This window comes from Parasteatoda tepidariorum, chromosome 6 (assembly GCF_043381705.1).
Source record: "Parasteatoda tepidariorum isolate YZ-2023 chromosome 6, CAS_Ptep_4.0, whole genome shotgun sequence".
NCBI lineage: Eukaryota > Metazoa > Arthropoda > Arachnida > Araneae > Theridiidae > Parasteatoda > Parasteatoda tepidariorum.
Window position 1 is genome coordinate 31,868,682 of NC_092209.1, and position 20,142 is coordinate 31,888,823.

Sequence of the window (20,142 nt, forward strand, 5' to 3'; positions counted from 1 at the left end):
CTTGCAAAAAATTTTGAAATTTGCCGAGAATCGGCTTTAAGCAAAACCCAGTAAACAAAATATTTTTATCTACTTCCTCTTTCCTGTGATTTTTCATCACAAATCATTTTATAGACACTACGATTGGAACAGTTCACTCTGCTGAAATGATGCCACTGACTGGTGCATCACGCCGCAAATCGAGCACATTGCATGTCGGTAAGCTTTCTTATTAAAGTGTTGCATAACAAGAGTTTGCAAGTATTATAATGAAAAATGCAATTTAGGAAAATTTAAAAAAATTCTTAGTAATTTAATTCAGTATGATAAATTTTAAAACAAGGCAGGCAAACCCCTGCATAACTTCTACCTTATGTAATGAAAGGGTTAATCGAATAAACTTTTGATTCGCAATACATTTTTAAAATATTTGACTATCAATATAAGAAAACTTAATATATCTTAATGATATTTTGGAAACCATTTATATAAACAATGAGTTTTATTAATTATTTTTTAAATAATGAAATATACAGAGAAATTTAGAGATCAGTTTAAATTCACAAAAATAAAGCTTTTTTTTTTAAAATATTCAAAAGCACATTGTCATTTCATTCATAATTTTATCCAGTTGCCCTCATAAAATATTTCATTCAAGGCAAAATATCAAAGCTTTTTCAAAAACATCCATAATGGTATAAAAAGCCTTTCAGAATCTTTGTTTTGTTTTTTTAAATAATAGCAATTCTTACTTTAACAGAGATAAGTGTATGTATCAGCTCCTAAATCCATAATTTGGACTGGATGTCAACATGGGATTAATAATAAGCTCTCTACTATATTTACTAGGATTAGATATACTTTGCAAGTCATAAATGTGTTGATGAGATGGCGTCCCCTGACTGGAGTCATAGGAAGGCTTTGGTATAGGACTGATACCAGGGCTCATTTCTATTGAAAATTCCCGCACTTCAGTGTTCGGAGAATGTGAAGATGATAGAGATGGAGGTAAAGGAATAGCAGCAAATACACCAGGTGACTGTTTAGTTTCGAAAGTTCTAGAACTAGAACTGGAGCTACTAGATGAGTAAGAACTGGAACTAGTACAGATGGTAGTATTTGGACTTCCCACATTAGGGCTAGGGATAGCAGCTGTAGCTGGAAATGTTTCACTTTTGGAAGGAAACTTTAGAAAAGGATCGTTTAAAATCTGCCTCGTGGTTGAGCTCCATGCCCATTCATCTTTGAAAACCTATAATGAATTAAACATATGAAATCAGCAAGTCTAGAATACTTAGTAGCTGTGAAATTAATAATTTCAATGTCATAGACATTTCACTGTAAAAGATTTCCACTGATGAATAGTAGCAATTATGCAGTTACTTTGGTAAATGTCTGAAATATATGCTAAAAGTCGTTTAAATTTTAATATATTCATCAATATTTAAATATTTAACATAAACATCAGTATTGAGAATACTAGGTAGATATTTCTTGTTCTGATGTCTTATTTATTTATTATTTTTTTTAAAAGGAAAGTGCCGGTGTACATTTTTCTAGCATTCCCGATCAATCCCAATCAGATATTAAAATATCGAATTGGACATAATTTTTTTTTTCCAGACATTTTAAAAGTGATTATATGATTGTCTACATACAGTGGTCAAAGTAAACATTCTCCAGATTTCAGTCTTTCACAGTTTTTTAAATTATTTCAGTAAAAGCAAAACAGTTTATTCTTATATTTTAGTAGTTCTAATAGAGCTAATTTAGCTTTCATTTTCATAAATTCTTTAATGTAAAACGATTTTATATAATCAAAAATAAATAAAAACCAATTATTAAAGTAACTTGCCAAAATTTAGAATTTACTCTGAAACCTTTTTGTTGCGTGACTATTGAAACAATAGCAAATAAAATCCTACCAAAACGTTCTCAGAAATGGAACAGCAGCATAACCATTTTGGAGCTAGCAAAAACTTTTTATATTCGGAGCTGCACAATACTAGTGAAAATACATTTTTGAGCAGATTTGACATATAAATTTATATTTATACTATTTTTAACAGAGCTTGTAAGAAAAAAAAATGACCTAAATAAATGTATAAAAAATAATGCACATTTGCTGGCAAAAGAAAAACCTAAATGAAATAGGTCATAATATTTGGAAAAAAAATTCTTTCCTTAAACTTTATCATCACCAATAATATGTATATTTTTCATAATATAACTGGTGTTAAACAGCCGACCCCAATGTTTAACTCCGTAGCTTTGATGTGCTGTGAATAGAGTTAAAATCACCCATCAACAGCTGCGATTCGAACCTGGGTCGTTTCATTGGAAAGCAATTGCTTTATCCCCTGAGCCACTGCAGCTCTAATAATATATATATATAACATTAGCAATGCAGGGCATGCCACCTTGGGATGAAAAATTTCCTCGAAATACCAATTATCCTCAATCGATCCTGCTTGCAAAACTACTGTTTTCTGATGGTCTCTTTTATCTACCACTGGAGTGTAAGTTAACAGTGAGTTCAAAATAAGTGGTTAAGAAGCAGACGGTCAAAAAATACTGAAATCACTTTTAGTCTTATGGTAAATACAGTACACTCTCGATTATCCGGTTTGCGGATTATCCGGTTTGCGGATTATCCGTGCTCATTCCGGAGTCACACAGAAAATATAAAGAGAAACATTTTCAAGATTAAAAAAATTTGATTCATGAAGTTATAACAATACCAAATTTTTGGAAGCAATATTCGTTATTGGATTGCAGTATATGTAATATCAGCAGCATGGTCAAAGGTAAAACCGTCTAGCTATCACGATCATGAATAAAGATCATACCGCTTGATGAACAATCCTCTTCAGATGTTCAAGAAAAATATGATAACAGTATTCTCGAACAAGCAAAAGAAATCGAAGGTTTCGAAATTCTTGATGAAGAAAATTTAGAAGATAGGTTTCAAAGTGATGCATGTGAGCCTTGCTTCCAGTATTTGACTGATGAAGACATCGTTATGTTGTTAAATCAAATAGTGATGATAGTAACTGATGCAGAAGATGTAGTAAATGATTGAAATACTATTTCTCATTCTGCTGCTCTGTGGAAACTTTATTACATTATATTGGAGGATTTGATTACGGTGACACTACTGCGGTTCGTAAAATATGTGTATCGATATATGGCGAAGACGCATTACACATTTTTTAAAAAAGAAAAATTCCTAGTTTGATGTTATACATGCAAATGTCAGTAATTTTTATATTTTTTGCAATGATATAGAATTTTTCTTTCACAAAAGGAGTTTTCGGATTATCCGTGTTTTTCGATTGTCCGTGCGACCTGTCCCGGTGATAAACCCGGATAATCGGGAGTACACTGTATTTCCAAACCAGGTTTTTTGCGCTGAGTCAGTGTCAGCGGTGAATACAGAGCTAGTAGCACAGTTTTCCAATCAAAAGATTTTTTTTAACATAATGTTTGAATTGTTTTGAGGTGAGTAAAAGAATGATTTTTTAAAAATATTTTAAGGTAAGATTTATACATGAAATCATTGGATGCATCTATAACTAAAAATAATGTCTCCCCAATAACTGTACAAATTAAAATAATACATAAACAAGAACAAATGAACTCCCAGTGGTGTATCAGTATAAAAAGTCAAAATTAAATATAATATACAGTTATTTGAAGGTATAGGCTTGATATATAGATGATTTATAACAATAGAACTCTCAAGGTTAGGGTAACAGAATAAATTTTCGTAATTTATTCACTGTAATTGTGAGAGCCATATTCTTACAAACTATCGCATACACACACAATCTTGAGCCCATACCTTCAAATAACATTATATGAAATTTCTTTTGAATTGGTATAGGGTGTAGGCCACTAAGCACTATAAAAAGAAAATTATTTTACATCCAGTACATATAAAGGAAAGAAATTTTTTTTCCTTCCAGCCCCACGAAATTAATTAACATACAAGAAAAATCGCTGTAGTTGTAAATTTAAGCTCAAAAGTAATAGAAAAAGAACTTTACAAATAATAAATTGAAACATGTAACATTGTATTTAAGTAATTCCTAAATTGTTAATTTTAACTTCATTGATTAATGTTAATGAAGCTTACTTGAATAGTAATATCAGTAACAAGAGATGACAGCTTATTCAACAAATGAGATAAAACTATTTGTTCATTTGCATCACGTCTGACTCTAACATGTATTGTTCCCACCTGAAAACATAGAATTAGCAATTTAAAAAAAAACCTTTCATTTGATCAAAGCAAGGACAAAAGAATGTTTCATTAAAATTAAAACAAGTGCCTATAACAAGTACTTTTTTAAACAAACTGCAAAGATATTTTATAACTGAAAATTAATACTTAATAATATGAACTAATAACTACAGAATTTAAATTTTCGACTACTTTATAGCATATTTGAGATTGAATGTAAAGACTATCAAACTTCTTTCTTTCATATATTTGAATTTGGTACTTGCACTTCAAGAAGATGACAGATAGCCACCCTTATGGCCTGTGACGTCAGCTGATTGTTTATAAGCAAAGTTTCTCCACAAAAGTTAATTATATACAGCACCGCATCGAACATCGAATTTATTGAAATATAATTCTTTCCTGTCTACATCTTTTACATAACTTAGATTTTTTTTTATTTGCTTATGTATTTTATTGTAACCATGATATATTTTTATTTTGTTTACCTGGCAACTTTGATGCATAATTAATTTATGTTCTACATGACTCCATGTCTGTCTTTGTGTTAAGAAATAATAGTGAAAGAATTTAAATCTTTTTGTAAGAATATAGAATGTATCACTTAACTCACTGGTGGTTCTGCAATTAAAAATAATTGATGCTTGACAGGCTTGGCTTACTCTAAATAGAATGGAAAGAACAGTTGCTACTGTAAACAAATGCCACATTTCAACAACCAATCAGGATCAAGATACCTACACAACGCCACTTGCAGGTATCCCAATGTAAAAGAGTAATTTATTTTAGATAACCAAAAGTTTTTATAAAAATTACCATAATTTTTTTTTTTTAAAAAGAAATTAAACTGATATAACTAGCCAACAGAGCATTTTTGATCTATTTTAATCTCACTTACTTTATTAAGTTAGCACTTATTTAAATTTTTATTCAAGCCATAGAGTAATAAATAAAATTAGTAGGGATGTTTTTCAGAAGTTTTCAAATCCTCAGTAACTTTTTAGACTATATAAAAATCAGAAGATTTAATTAGGTAAGGTGATTAGTAAAATATCTTTCGTTTAAAAAGATCCAGTATAATAGTCTGAAATGTAATAGTTTAGATAAAAATAAATGAAACAAATATCAAAATTAAAGAAGATGACCATTAAAAAAAAAAAAAAAAAATGTACAAATATTTACTATTTTGTCAAATCCCAAAAGCCAGAAATGTTCATTTCTGAATTCTAAAACTCCATCTAAAGTAGATGCTTCTCTTAAATACTTGTCTAAAAGGTCAGCAATATGTGGAGGTGTAGCCTAATGAAATAAAAAAATAAAATATATTATTTAAAAAAAAAAATGTGAGATAAATAGCAGTTTATTAATATTAAAACAAAATATTCATCTCTAAAGTTATTAAAATGAGAATAACGGTGTAAAAAGTAGCGTTTCTTTTTTTAAAAAAATATTTAAATAAGGATTTTTTTCTTTTATTTATTTCCTTTTATTTTAAGCTTAATTATTGTAAATTATACCTAGTATTGGATGTTTTTAAAATGCTAAATATTTAAATAATAATTTTAGGAAATAATATTTAAATTAACCTTTATTTAACATACTGAAACTATGGTTATTTTTCTATCAAATTTGGAAGTATTTGAGTCATATGCAAATGCATTTCATTTTAATGTCACCTATTTAAAATACATCACACATTGAAAAAACTACTGAATTTTTATTCTTGAATACTCTTCACGGGGAGGCATGTAATTTTTAAATTTTTTTTTTTCCTAACTAAATATATTTTTTGTTAAATTTTTTTTTTCAAAAGATATTTTAAAATCAAATAGATATTTTAAAGTAAAATATGGCGGCTAGATTGTGTAAATATTAACAATACAACAGCAATTTTAGATTCGCAAAGATGGATTAAAATAGTTTTTGGAAGTATAAAATACATTTGTATTAACATCAGTGACTATTTTGTTTACTTTAAACTTTATAACAAAATAATTTTTTCAATGAAATTTATATTGCCAATAATCTTAAGTCAAATAGCATATTTTAAATAAGAGGATGTGCTATTTTTCTATACTTTTATACTACTTATATACTCTTTGCCTTTTTTTTCTGGAAAAAAAAAAAAAAAACTGAACAATTAGATTTTTTTTTATTAAAACAAGAATTTGGAAGCATATGGCACTGTGTAAGATTTATTGTTTTCAACTTAGAATGAATTTAGACTGTTATGCTCATGGGTACCACTCTAAAAACATTAATATCAAGACTGAAACTTATTTTTTGACCAATTAAAACAATCTAGCGTTATTTAGCAGATTTTTCAGAAATTTATAGCTCACTTTACACTAGAATGATTCATATATTATATCAATAACTTGATTACTTTCTCTAAAAAGATAAATTTATTTTCTTTATTTTACCTTTTTTATGGTAAACAAAACAAAAATAACAGCTAACCTCATATCTTTTTACACCTATCTCTATTCATTATCTTAACTTATTTTTCCCTTTATCATCATAAATTTTGTCATTTCTATAAACTCAATTTTTTTTAAATATAATACTATATTGATTTGGCAAAAAATAGTAATTAACATTTTTTTAAAAGAAAAATTTAATTTTTACTTTAAAAACTTAATTTACAAAACTAGATGGAATTAAATATTAATTGGAGGTTTAATTTCATCGCACTGATCTTTTCAAGACTGATTTCAATCCTCAGGACTGAAAAGTGCTACCCCTGGTACTCGTGATGTGGAAGCAAAGTTTAAACTCCAACTAATATCCTTAAACTAGGGGTTTCCTACCCTAGGCATGGAACCCACCAATGGTCGTATTTGCTCTTGCTGCAGTGAAATCATGATAAAAAAAAATATTTCAACTGTTAATAAATAATAATAATTATAACAGAATTTCAAACTGTAAATTCAAATAGAAAAAATAAATTATGCCTGATGTTCAACCTAACCTTATTCTAGAATGTTCACTTAAACACAAATAGGTTGGCTATTCCTGCCTTAAATCCTTAAAAGAACCTTTAAACAATTCTCCTAACTATGTTCACTATTATGAATTAAAGTTAAGAAACCAGTAGAATTGCACTTGAAGTTTCATTAAAAAATTAACTATTGAAATGTTAGTTTATGAGGGTGACCAAAATGTTCACTATAGAAGGTTAAATTTTTTTATTATTGTAGCAAAAAAAAAAAAAGATTCACTGATATCTGCCTTTTGTTTCAATTCAGTTCAAGATTACATAAATTACACAAAAGAGGCGTATTTTATTTTTTCAGTCAAAAATTTAAATTGATATCGTTCTCACTCTTCCTGGGAAAGATTTTAAATTATTGCGCATTAGCTGTAAGCTCTATTTATAAAGTAATATATTAAACTTAATAAGTAGCACATGACCAAAAAATATTTTATTCATAACATTGATTTTAGTTCTGGAACATGAAATTTTTAAATAAAGAATCATAATATAACTATCCTTTATACAACTGCGCTATGAGAGGATATTGAAAAACACAAAATACTTATTTGCAGTTTTTTATCACTTTGGATTGTGGGGAAAAAATTGCTAGTTTTTATGTGTTTGTAAGTAATCAATTTTAAGAAATAATTCTTGCTTGATTTTTATCATAATTGTCAAATTAATGCTATAATAAGTTAAAAATTTAATTACAATTTTATTCAAATTTATGAATTTTACCTGCAATAAGATTTTTCCAGTATAGACACACACAGGAAACATGGTTAAAGAAATGAAGAATGATATAATAATTCCTGCTATTGCATCTGCACTATGGTAATCACTATACAAAAATAAATATGCACAAAAATTATTTCAAGCAATAGTAAGGTCTAAAAGCAAAAAAAAAAGTCAACAGTTTAGTCAGTTTTTTAATCATCAAATTTAAATATTAAACTTAAAATGTAAGGAACATTAAAAATAGGATAACTTAAAGCTGAAATAACAACCAAGAAATTTGAGTAGTGCAAATTCAGTTATAAAAGGTAAGTGACAAAATTAATTGAAGAGTTTAGATTAAAATTGAAAGGCCTTCCAGCATATAAAACAAGTTTTCTCTATGTTACACAAAGGGAAACTAGTGTGTGCAAGGAACTTTTAGCACAATTTTGCTCAAAGGCTCAATGCTTGAGCCGCGATGGCTCAGGGGTTAGAGCGTTCACCTTTCAATGAGGTGAACCGGGGTTCGATCCCGGTGATGACTGGTCGATACGAATTTCGCATCCGACTTGCACCGATCACAGTGCTGACGTGAAATATCCTCAGTGGCAGGCGGATCATGGATTAGAATCTCTTTGCTGTCAGGCTAACCATGGGAGGTTCTCGTAGTCTTCCTCTCCGTGTAACGAAAATGCAGGTTAGTTCCATCAAAAAGTCCTCCACAAAGGCAAATTTCTTCCAATACTTGATCCAGGAGTTCCCTTGTCTTCTGGATTGGGTTCAAAATTACATGGCTACGGAGCTGAACATTAGTTGTTGTAAACCCAAAAATTTAGTCGGCTGTTCAACAACGGTTATTAAAAGCTCAATGCTCAGAGGATTAAAGCCATAAAAGTTAGAAGTGACTAAACATTGTTATACTCAAATGATGTTATTAACTCAATATAATGACATCAAACAGTAATAAAAAATAACTAACATAAAGGGAATAAAATTAAGAATAGGAGATATCTCTTCTGCCTTTACTTTAAGAACTAGCTGAGAGAACAAAAATTAGATATTTTAAATTAAACTTTAAGTTCATTGAGGAAATTACAATTTTTTTAAAACTTTTATCTATATTGATTTTTACACAATTTCCATTCACAAAATAATGAAGATAGATACACTTATAAATTATTTTTTGTACTTACAAAATATCTATGAAGAATACAGCAATGATAAGAATTCCTCCAGCTGCACAACCCAGAAGAGAGAATGGGTTTATACGCGGGCATGTATTACCTGAGATGCCAGGAACAACATGACTTAAGCTACAAAAGTATAGAAGAAATATTCAGGTTTTGTAGTGGTTCGAAAAAAACAAACTAGGACATAGTTTGGTACAATAAACACTTATGAAGGAAATGACAAGAGCTAAAAAAATTGTGTGATTGAAAATTTTGTTTCAAAGGGCATATTTCTGCAACTTTTTAAGAAAAAAAAAAAAAAAAAAAAAGCAGGCTACATTCAATGTTTTAAGATAGCAACAAGTTGATCAATAATGATTTTAATATAAGGTGCTATCTTACACATTTGTACAGATAAAAAGAAACTTCGAAAATTTTTCTTGACTTCGGAAATAAATTTACATGCAAAATTTTGCATGCAAATTTAAAAAAAGTAGCTTTTAAATTTACATTTAAGTCTAAATGGTCACATACACCCTAGCTGGCTAAGTACATGGCCTCAGGGCTCTATCTGTAAATAGCCACGACAAAAATGCCTCATTATTTTGACCCCTATCAGCTAACATAATTAGATACCCTTTTTTTTCTACCATAACAGGATATTTTTTCTTTTTCTACCATAGTAACAGGACTTTAAGTCAAAATAGAGTTAACTTGCCCCGTGTAGCACAGGACAGTTGTTTAATTGGCCACTAGACTTAAACTCACAACCTTGAGCTAATAACCAAAAGTCAAAGCTATGCCCATACCGGTACCACTGAAGCACCTTCAAGGCAACAGCATGTGGATGCAATAATAACAGCAGTAAACTGTAATTAAGTTTCACATAGCTCAAAAAATATTTCATATATGTTTCGTTAAAAAAAATACATTTTGTTAAATAAAAAAAGGATTCAAAATTAAAATTTATGTTATTCTTTAGGTTATTCTTAAGATTTCCTTTTCAAAATTCACATGTGAGCATATCAAAACAATAAAAAAATTAAAGTACATACAAATTAATTTATTTTCTTTGACGGAAGAGGTTTTGATTTTTATATAAATTTCAAGTGAAATAATTTTGTCAGTTTACCTCTGGTTAAAAGATGAAATCCGATTTTGAAGCCAGCTTGAATCAGATGCACAAATCACCAAATTGAGGCCTTTATTTTTCATGCAATGTGTCACTAACATGTGACAAATAAAGGCAATAAGCACACCAGGAAACAACCTGCCCCTAAACAGAAGACATATTATAATTAAATGTTTTTAAAAAAAAATCACACAATATAATTAAATCAATAATGACCTAAAATATAACAATATTTTGTTGTTTCATTAGGATGTCCAAAATTTGCGATCTCTTAATCTATAACTATTAAATTTATGACTCTTAATAAATGTAAATTTGTTTAAAGATGTTAGTTTATGTATTCTTAATAACACTTTTTAAACTTTTATTATTGGTAGCAACCAAGGTAACAATTTTACCAACCCCAAAAACGCTGAATAGCGTTTTTCAAAAAGAAATTAAAAAACTTTTTTAATTGCATAGCTGCCAAATTATTAGGAAAGATTTTACAAGGTTGGTTTTGAACTTGTTGCTAGTATAGATTCCACTGTTTGTTGAAATGTTGTAGATAATTATGATCAGTGTTGGCTTAATTGCATAGTTGCCAACTTGTTAGGAACGATTTTACAAATTGGTAGTAAAATAATCAGGGTGCGTAGCATTTGTAAAAATTACTTAAAGGTGCTTTTTGGGGGATTTCGTTTTTAAAAGCTTTTAAAGGTGCTTTTTTCAGCTGGCGTTTTTAAAAAGTGCTTTTTCTTTCTTCCTTCAGTGATATCTGGCGGATCCCCTGCATTCCACGAAAAATGGGGTGTTTGCTACGGAATCACTAACACGGACTTCATGTCGTACCCACGTTATGACTTGCGCATGCGCGCACACTCGAAACTGAAACCCAAGGGCTCCAATTTGTATAGAGTCAGATCCTCAATAAATGTTTTTCTTTTTAATTTATTTTAATTTTATTCTTGTTTATTTTATTTTACTTCTAACACTTTTTTGATGTAGGGGGTAAGGGTACTTTTGTTCTGAGTTCAGAGTCAAGTTGAATTCACTCGGTGATGTGGGAAAGTACTGATTGTTTCGATTTACGTCCGTTTCTTTTGGGTTTTTTTTTTTAATGCTAAAACTGTTCATAAAAAGTTTTTGTTCTTCAATAATATCATTGATTCAATACGAATTTTTTGAGTGCTTGAAAATTTTTGTAAAGTGCTTGAAAAGTTTTTAAAAAGTGCTTATTTTTGATTCAAAGATTTGGCTACGCACCCTGATAATAAAACAGGAAAAAATTTCTTAACAAAGGCTTTTAAACACTTTAAACGCATATTTTTGTTTTATCTGTCTAATAAATTGATCTTATACACATGTTTGAACTATTGATTTGCTATAGTGGTTTGCAATTAGGTTTGAAACTTAAGAAACTAAACTTCATACTTTAAAAATAAATGTTACAACCATTAAGAATATTTTTTAATTGATGGTTGTACAAGTTGGCAGGTCTGTAATTGTTTATACAGTCTAATGCTTATACAAAATCTCTGATATTAATAAACAGAAAATGTGGTAAAAAAAACTATTTGAGTTAGGGCATTTTGTAATCACCTCTGGGGGCATCCTTTTTAAATATCTATATGTTCAAAGTCCATTTTTTTTAAATTAAAAAAAAGAAAAGAATGTGATGATGGCAAAATATTATATAATGCTTTCTAATTCCAACATATGACTATACATAATGGATGATGTATAGTCATGCTTAATCACCTCTGGGGGCATCCTTTTTAAATATCTATATGTTCAAAGTCCATTTTTTTAAATTTAAAAAAAAAAAAAAAAGAATATGATGTCAAAATATTATATAATGCTTTCTAATTCAAAGATATGACTATACATGAAGGACGATGTATAGACATGCTTAGGGCTTTTAACCTTATACACACAAATAAACCTTAAATTTGAGTTATAAACTAAATTAAATTCAAGAGACTTACGTGTGAATTTGAGTTTGTTGAACCCATCTTCCAATGCTAGAATAAATAAAATTAGAATTTCATTTATTAATAAAACAATCAAATAACTAATACTTTATAAATATTAAAAATCGTACCCCTTCTTTATTGTGAAGAATGAACTAATGAATGAAAAAGATGCTGATGCAAAAACAGCAAGAACTTCTAGCCTTTCATATCTGTTTTTAAATATAAAGAAATATTAGTTATTCATTAAAAACTTTTTTGTTTTTTAATTTTCATACATTTAGGATTTCATTTTTGTTGCACACAACATAAACAAAAAATTAAAGGAATCAATTTTCTTTTGTAATAAATAAAGCAAAAAAAAAAAAAATATTTTAGTGACTTTATTTTAATGAAACTATTTTTAAACATTTACAATATTTATATATGTAAATATTTAGTTAATATATATGTTACTAGGTGTAAATATTTTAGTGAAACTTCATATTGTAAAAATAAATGTTTTCATTTTTATTGAAAGAATTAAATGACACAAGTGTCAGAATCAGCTATATTACAACAAACAGTTTTATACATTCAAGGTAAGAAAATTTTTTTTTTTTTTGCTAAGACACTGGAGGAAAAAAAAAAAAGACTGGTTTTTATTGAGCACACTGAGATTCAGAACACATGTTTATGCGAAAGTAAATCTGTGGAAATTTGCTACATAAAATACTGTTCATCAACATAATTGATATTTCAATTTAATTAGTCAAAAAATATTTTAAATCTACAATACTCAAAAAAAATTCTAAAATGAAATTTTAAAAAGGTGTTTCTTAATCATAAAGTTTTTCAATATAAATCAAATCATAAAATGTAATTAAAACCTAATGATCTTGAAATATTTTTTTTTTAAAGCCTATAACTATAATGCAGGAAAAAAATTTGTTAGTTTCAGTAAATTATTTATTTCTTTAGCTATGATTTTTAAATAAAACTTACCCAAAAGTATACTGATGATTGGGTTTCTTTTGCTCTACCCATATACTAAGAGCACAAATGCATAAACTGTAAAATAAGATAGAAATAAGGCAAAGAAAAATACTACTACTTTTGCAATTTTGCCTTGTACTGATTTCACATTAACTGATTCAATAAATGAGTACAAAAAATTAATTAAACTCAATAAATGTTAGTGCATTTATTGCCACATTTTTTTTTGACAAAAAATACAAGTTAGGTTACATTTTTGTAACTATTAATGAAGAATATCTAAGTAACAAATTATTTTTTTTTTAAAAGTGAAAAAAGTAAAAGACTAATTATTTTAAGAAAGTTATAATTATAGTTGAAATCTTTATTGTTAGCAATTCATATCATTAAACTTACGAAATTGAAGTCATTTTTTGAAAATTATCATTATTTTTAATGAACAAGAAAAATTGTCTTAAAAATATTAACAATAGAATTCTGTATTAAAAGTTTACTCAAGTTTCAAATACACAAACATAATCAATTATGATGCGTCCCTTTAATTATTATGCATCAAGATGTTATCACAATTATATATAGTTTGTACACATAAATAATTTTTAAAAGGAGTATTATGTTTACAGAATTATTTATTATATTGACCTTATTAATTCATTTAATATTTCAAGATCAAAGAATATGGTTGTCTTTCTTACTGGTGTATAAGTAGACCCCTTGATTCACGAAAATTTTGGAGGTTAAAGAAGTGAACTTATACACCAAGATACACAATAAGTAAAAAAAAAAATAATGTCATTATCCCTTAATGGTGTTCAGAGGGAGGTTGAAAAAAGACGAATATTCCATATTTCACTGTAACATTTTCATTTAATTCTGTCATCAAATTATGTAATTACAGTCAAACCCCGCTATAGTGAACCTTCAAGGGACCGAAATTTTGGTTCACTATAACCGGGTGTTCACTATATCCGTTACGCAGGCAATTTAACTAATGGTTCCCAAACTCCTCTCTTTTATCACACATTATTCAAATAAATGACTGAAAAATATTATGTAGCAGCAAAAAATTTCTTATTTTTCATTTCTCTTCGTCTTGCTTACGAAAAAAATTAGTAATCTTTAGCTGATGAGCAGATTTGGATAGTTTACATTACCTGAAAATATCAGCTTGATCGCATCAATTTTTCTGATTATTCATTTTATCACCAAGGGAGGACGTTTACTGCTCGCTATAGTTAAATTTGAGACACTTGTTTGAGGCTTTTTTCAACTAAACTGAGAGCAAAAAGGAGTTGAAATGAGAGCCTTAACACACATTAGTGTCCAACCCTTTAACCAATAATGAAAAATTAATAATTCCAACTGACAGAAAATGCATATTGATCCCACTGACACCTTACAGATGCATCATCTGCCTGAGTTGGAAACATCTGCTTGGTTTGCTTAAGGATGGGAAATTGGGATAAAAGAAGTAAACAAGAAAAAATGCTTATCACAACATTCCCTTCTGTAGATGGTTTTCAAAATCGGTATATGTACTTATTTTGAAGTAGAAATTTCAAAATTATTGGGAAAAAAATCAGTCGAAGACAGAAAAAAGTTCATTATATCCAACTTCTCACTTTTTTGGTTCACTATATCCACAAAAAATAACATTATGCATGTATAGCAAGGCATGGGACCAAACATTTCGTTCACTATATCCGGGAGTTCACTATAAACCGTGTTCACTACAGCGGGGTTTGACTGTAGTAGTTTTTCTACTAATGTTTTAAAGCTACCATTCTGATTAAGATTTTAGGAAAAATCAAATCTAAACTGAAATACTTTAAAGATACTGATTTACTTTTCTATTCTTACAAAAACATGAAAACTAGCCATATCTGAAGATGAAGGAGTAGAACAACCAGAAGCAGTAATCATTCATTGAATAAAATGTATCTACTGTTACTTGTGGGATCGCAGCTAACTGACAGATTTTTTTTTATGAAATTGAAACAGCTAATTTTAAAGACTTAGTTTAGGTATGAGGAATGGGAACATTTTGGTTACATAGGGTAGCAGTTCCTAGATTTTTTGGCTGTGGAACCCTAAATGGTTGAATTTTTTTGGCAGAACCCTAAGATTTAATGAATAAGTTTCATTAGCAGTTGTGAAAATATTAACAAGAGTCTATTAATTATTTTAAAAATATGCAATAATCTAAATTTTTTTTAATTATTTTGGAAAATATTTAGTGAATGAAGGAAGAATGAAATTTTTTCGGCATATTGTTATTGGTCTTGAAATTGGGTTTGATGTCAGAATTTATGTCTAAAATTATGTAAATTCCCAGGTCAGAAACAGTAACTAGCCTAGCTCATAATTTTAGTTCATGCTTAAACTGAAAATGAATGAGATGGGATATTGTTTCCTTTAAAATAAAAACCGAAAAGGATGAAAAACTTAGAGAATGGTTATCAGAGAAACATACTTCTTTCACTTTTAAATTTGGTTATTTTTATACGATGCGAAAAACTAAAAATTTTCCTAGATGCACATTCATAATTCATTCATTTTATTGTTATTATAAAAAATTTCTCTCCTCGATTATTTCAATTAAATAGTTTCATAAATGCAACATTAAATATTTCATATATACAAATAAAAAATGAATTATTATTTAAATATAAATTTAGTTTTCAGAAATTATAACTAGCAAAAATATGTCCCAACGCTCGGTACTCCTGTGATCTTTCCACAGAGCCCTAAGGCTCTGTGGAACACCATTTGGGAACCACTGACAGAGAGAATTCTGCAATGCTGGTGTTTGTTAGAATGAGATTTGTCGTGAACTTACCATAATGTATCGAAGAAAATAAGATAAGTGTAAGACAAAAGACCTAAAACAAAAAATTACAAGCATAACTAAAATAGAATGTGAGAAATGAAAACATTTTAAAACCTAAAACAAGGAAAAACAATGTTTACTAGAATAAAGCTTGGGATTTTAAGGATAAAAATATGTTTTTGAATACAAAAAGTGATAAGCGTTTTAAATAAGACATTTAAAATAAAAAATCCTAATTAGTTTAAATTATGCAATGTTAAAAATTGGTACATAAACATTGTAAATAATGTTCACAGAATGATAATTTTTTTCAAAGTGTATTCCTACAATCAAATCTGCATAAATTCTGTTTATTTTTCTAAATATTTTATTTCAGGGCTGTTATTATTTTACCTAACTCAAAAAAATCCAAGTGGGTTTTTTCATAAGTGCATTTTAATATGAACAAATCAGCTCTCAATACTAAGGTTGTAATAGAATAAAATACAAACTGCATACATTGAAATATTTATATTTCCATTACTTCTATATTCTGTGCTTTAAATTTTTAATTAACCTTTTTAAAGACACATATTATAAATTGCAAAATATGTACTAAGGTATTCTGACAAAAATTTGAGATACTAATCGTCAATACAACTGAAACTAATGTATTGATGATTACAAGATACAATATATAATATTTTTAGCAAAACATGATTAAATGAAATAGGAAAATAATAAAAAAATTATTCTTTAAAATTTCTTCGACCAGTGAGTCTTACTACATGTATTTATAAATAATACTTTTAAAATAAAGCACCTTTTAACAGGTGAAATGCTTGTTCTAGAATTTCAGATTTGATGTATTTCTTGTTGTTGAAATCCTAGAACTTATTTTAGAAGTTCTCTTTCACTGTACATAACATAGGACACAATATAATGTTTACAATACAATGTGAATATAGGTAATACGATGTTTCATTGCATAGACACATTTTCCTTTTAAAAATTTGAAAATTGATGTTTTTTATTTGAATTAAAATAAATAATTTATTTATTTATTTACTAAAACATTTAGTAGTTTTCCTAATTCTAAAACAGAATAGGTAAATCTTATAAAGAGAATCGAATCCTATTACTGTGGGTAAAAATATTATTTTTAATTTATCTACGTAAATTAACGTAATTTTGCGGAGATACGCCACCCTGGGATATATGCTGCACCCATATAATTAGACTAGAAAGGAAAAGTTTTTCATCAGAAAGGTCGCACAAACTTTTACTGGGTGATTGATCTTGGAGTTAAAGCATTTATTTCAAATAACAAGTTGTATAGAAAAGAAATGATTATATGTTTAAATATCATTTAAATAATTATTAAACTAATATATGTGATCTTACGTAAAATCAGAAATTATGAATAGTGATTATTTACATCATAACTTTTTAAATGTAAGCAAAATTGTACCGTGAACAATTCTGCACAGTTCAAATGAAACACAATCCCAAAAGCATAACATTAATAAAAACCAATTTAAAATAATCGAATTTTATGTAAACCAAGTGATTAAGAACCTAAATATAAGTTATCAAAATACAATAAATTGATGAAAAGAATGTAACATAACATATAAAACAACCGCATTACGTAGTTTTATCGTAATTTGATTTGAAATATCTAAATACAATTAAACAGTTGAAAAACCCTTACAATATTTTAAAAATATTAATAATTAAATAAAGTAAATTAAATCTGATAATGTGTAAAATTGAACAACACAAAACAATCTGAAATGCATCCTGTTTCTATTTACTAATTTAAAATTACTAAAATTTTAACCGATCAAATGATAAACAGGTAAAAACCTTTAGAATAATTAAAAAAAAAAAAAAAAAAAAAAAAAAAAAAAGATATAAGAAGTAAACAAATAAAATAGTTTTGTGCAAAAATTAAAGCATATAGTGATCACGAAAGCATTATTTCTTTTATAATTAATTTATTATATTCCAGTTATAAATAAATCAAATGAATAAACAGATAAAATTGTTGAAATAAAACTGTTTTTCCCGTCCATTGTTAATTCTTAAAATCATTATTGATCGTAAATTATAAAAAGAGTATTGCTGTAAAAGATGAACAGTAATCATGAAGTTTTGGAGAATCAATTCAACAAAATAGAATTTGTTAGTTTAAATAGTAAAAAAAAACCCATCTGGCCACCCCATTAGATATGTCGCATTTATCGACGTATCTCCGCAAAATTACGGTACATTTATAATAAAATGTGTTAATAATCATGGTTATTAATAGCTTAATTATTAATTATATTAATGGCATTTTTTACTGCAACAAGACTTCGTTTCAGATTATAAAGAATTAATAAAAAAAGATGAATAACTCAATAAAGTTTGAAAAAACCTGCTGAAACCTTGAAAAAACCCTCAATACCCTGAAAAAAAAAAAAACCCTGGGTTTTTCACAATTCTGCTTTCTAAACTCGACCCCCTCACTGTTCTAAAAGCTTAATATTTAAATTAATAATAAGAGCATATATGTTACAAACTAAAAAAGAAATGGCAAAACTATATTTAGCATAATGCATTATTAAATTGTTTTTTTTAAAGGGAAAAAAAGTTATTTGTACTTACCAACACTTCTTGTACTATTGCACCAATTTATAAGTAGCAATAGAGAAGAAACATTCAGCAAAGTTAACCAAATTATTCTTTGAAACTATAAAATAAAATTTTTTTTTAATCAAATCATGCAAGAAAAATAATAGTAATTAAAAAAAAGTCAGCAATTATGGCTCTTAACAATTTAGTTTATTCATTATGAAATGTTTTTTGTTTTCTTTGTTTTGTTAAATGAAAGATCAAATTAAGCAAAAAATAATATAGCATAATGCAATTTATATGTATTTTGATTCTATTATAGATATTAGATTATATGTTATAATTTCCTTTACGCGTTGCAAAAATTTGATATGTTACTACTAATAAGTCAATAAATTTACAACATAGGCAATTTTTGCATGGAATGTATATAAACAAATGTATAGAATCAGGGGAAAATTCAAGATGCATTAAATTTTTAGTTTGATGCTTAAATTATAATTCAATATTGCACATTTAATCTTTTTTTTTACTCATCTCATCCTCTCAGCTCACAAGAAATTGAAACTTAAATTGGTCTCATTGATTTGTTGATCTCATTGTGGAACTTCAAAAAAGTTATTAAGATGATACACATTTAAAATTCCAAATTAATCTTTCTTAAATACACTTATTATTTATTAATTACATTTATTAATTACATTTTTTAAAAATCAAAATTTTATTTTAAAGATAAGCTAACTTCAAGATATTTTACATTTTTACTGAAGCTTTTGTGGCTAGTAGGACTGGGCTTTATACCGATGTAAGACAATATATCGATTTAACTCCAACATCGTAATACCGATNTAAATCTGTTATTTTACCTTAATTTTAATTAAAAAATATTTTAAAACTTGCTGATTACTAGGACTGGGCTTTATACCGATGTAAGACGATATATCGATTTAACTACAACATCGTAATACCGATTTATCCATTTCATCTTCAACAAAATTCCGGAGTGAGCATTTCGACTCTACTAAATCGATTTATTCATGACAGCAAACGCTAAATCGATGTTGCTCTCTCCAATGTAGTGAAACACCGGTTTAATCATTGCGAGAATGTACAGAACAGAGTCCGATCTGCCGTAGCGTAAGGGAAAGATTCAAGGTCAACTATCAACTCATTCTCTTGGTAACACGTGTGCTCAACTTCTTTGGCTATTTGCCAAAATCACATCTGGTGCAGGGGTTGGTATAGTTAAATCGGAATGGGCCATTGAATCTCTTCATTCAAAACTAATTCACTAGGTTATATCGATATTTGGCGGTTGAAAAAAAAACTCCGATATAGCAGGGATCGGTGCAGTTGAATCTCCTCATTCAGATCGATATAGCAGGGATCGGTGCAGTTGAATCTCCTCATTCAGATTTCAAGTTTATATCGATATTTGCGGAGGATTTTTTACCACCAAGTGTATGTGATTGTCTTCTCTTTAGAATTCCGATTTTAGGATATCTTGCTCGTGCAGGAGGGAAAATTCCCATCTTCAATTTTACATATCCTGATTTCTGAAATAGGT

General features: G+C 27.9%; 1 protein-coding gene across 1 annotated transcript in view; it reads right to left on the reverse strand.

Moving 5' to 3' along the window:
* Window positions 1-462: 462 nt before the first annotated feature.
* The window catches only part of LOC107448654 (zinc transporter 6-A), a 24,137-nt gene continuing 4,457 nt past the window's right edge, over window positions 463-20,142 (reverse strand). Inside the window, exons 4-14 of the mRNA XM_016063956.4 lie at window positions 18,609-18,693; window positions 15,987-16,029; window positions 13,157-13,222; window positions 12,304-12,384; window positions 12,188-12,223; window positions 10,221-10,364; window positions 9,113-9,232; window positions 7,941-8,043; window positions 5,408-5,524; window positions 4,118-4,222; window positions 463-1,231 (exon numbers count right to left, since the gene is read on the reverse strand). Of these exons, the coding sequence (XP_015919442.1) occupies window positions 755-1,231; window positions 4,118-4,222; window positions 5,408-5,524; window positions 7,941-8,043; window positions 9,113-9,232; window positions 10,221-10,364; window positions 12,188-12,223; window positions 12,304-12,384; window positions 13,157-13,222; window positions 15,987-16,029; window positions 18,609-18,693 (1,377 nt within the window). The 3' untranslated portion in view covers window positions 463-754. The remainder of the gene's footprint in view (window positions 1,232-4,117; window positions 4,223-5,407; window positions 5,525-7,940; window positions 8,044-9,112; window positions 9,233-10,220; window positions 10,365-12,187; window positions 12,224-12,303; window positions 12,385-13,156; window positions 13,223-15,986; window positions 16,030-18,608; window positions 18,694-20,142) is intronic.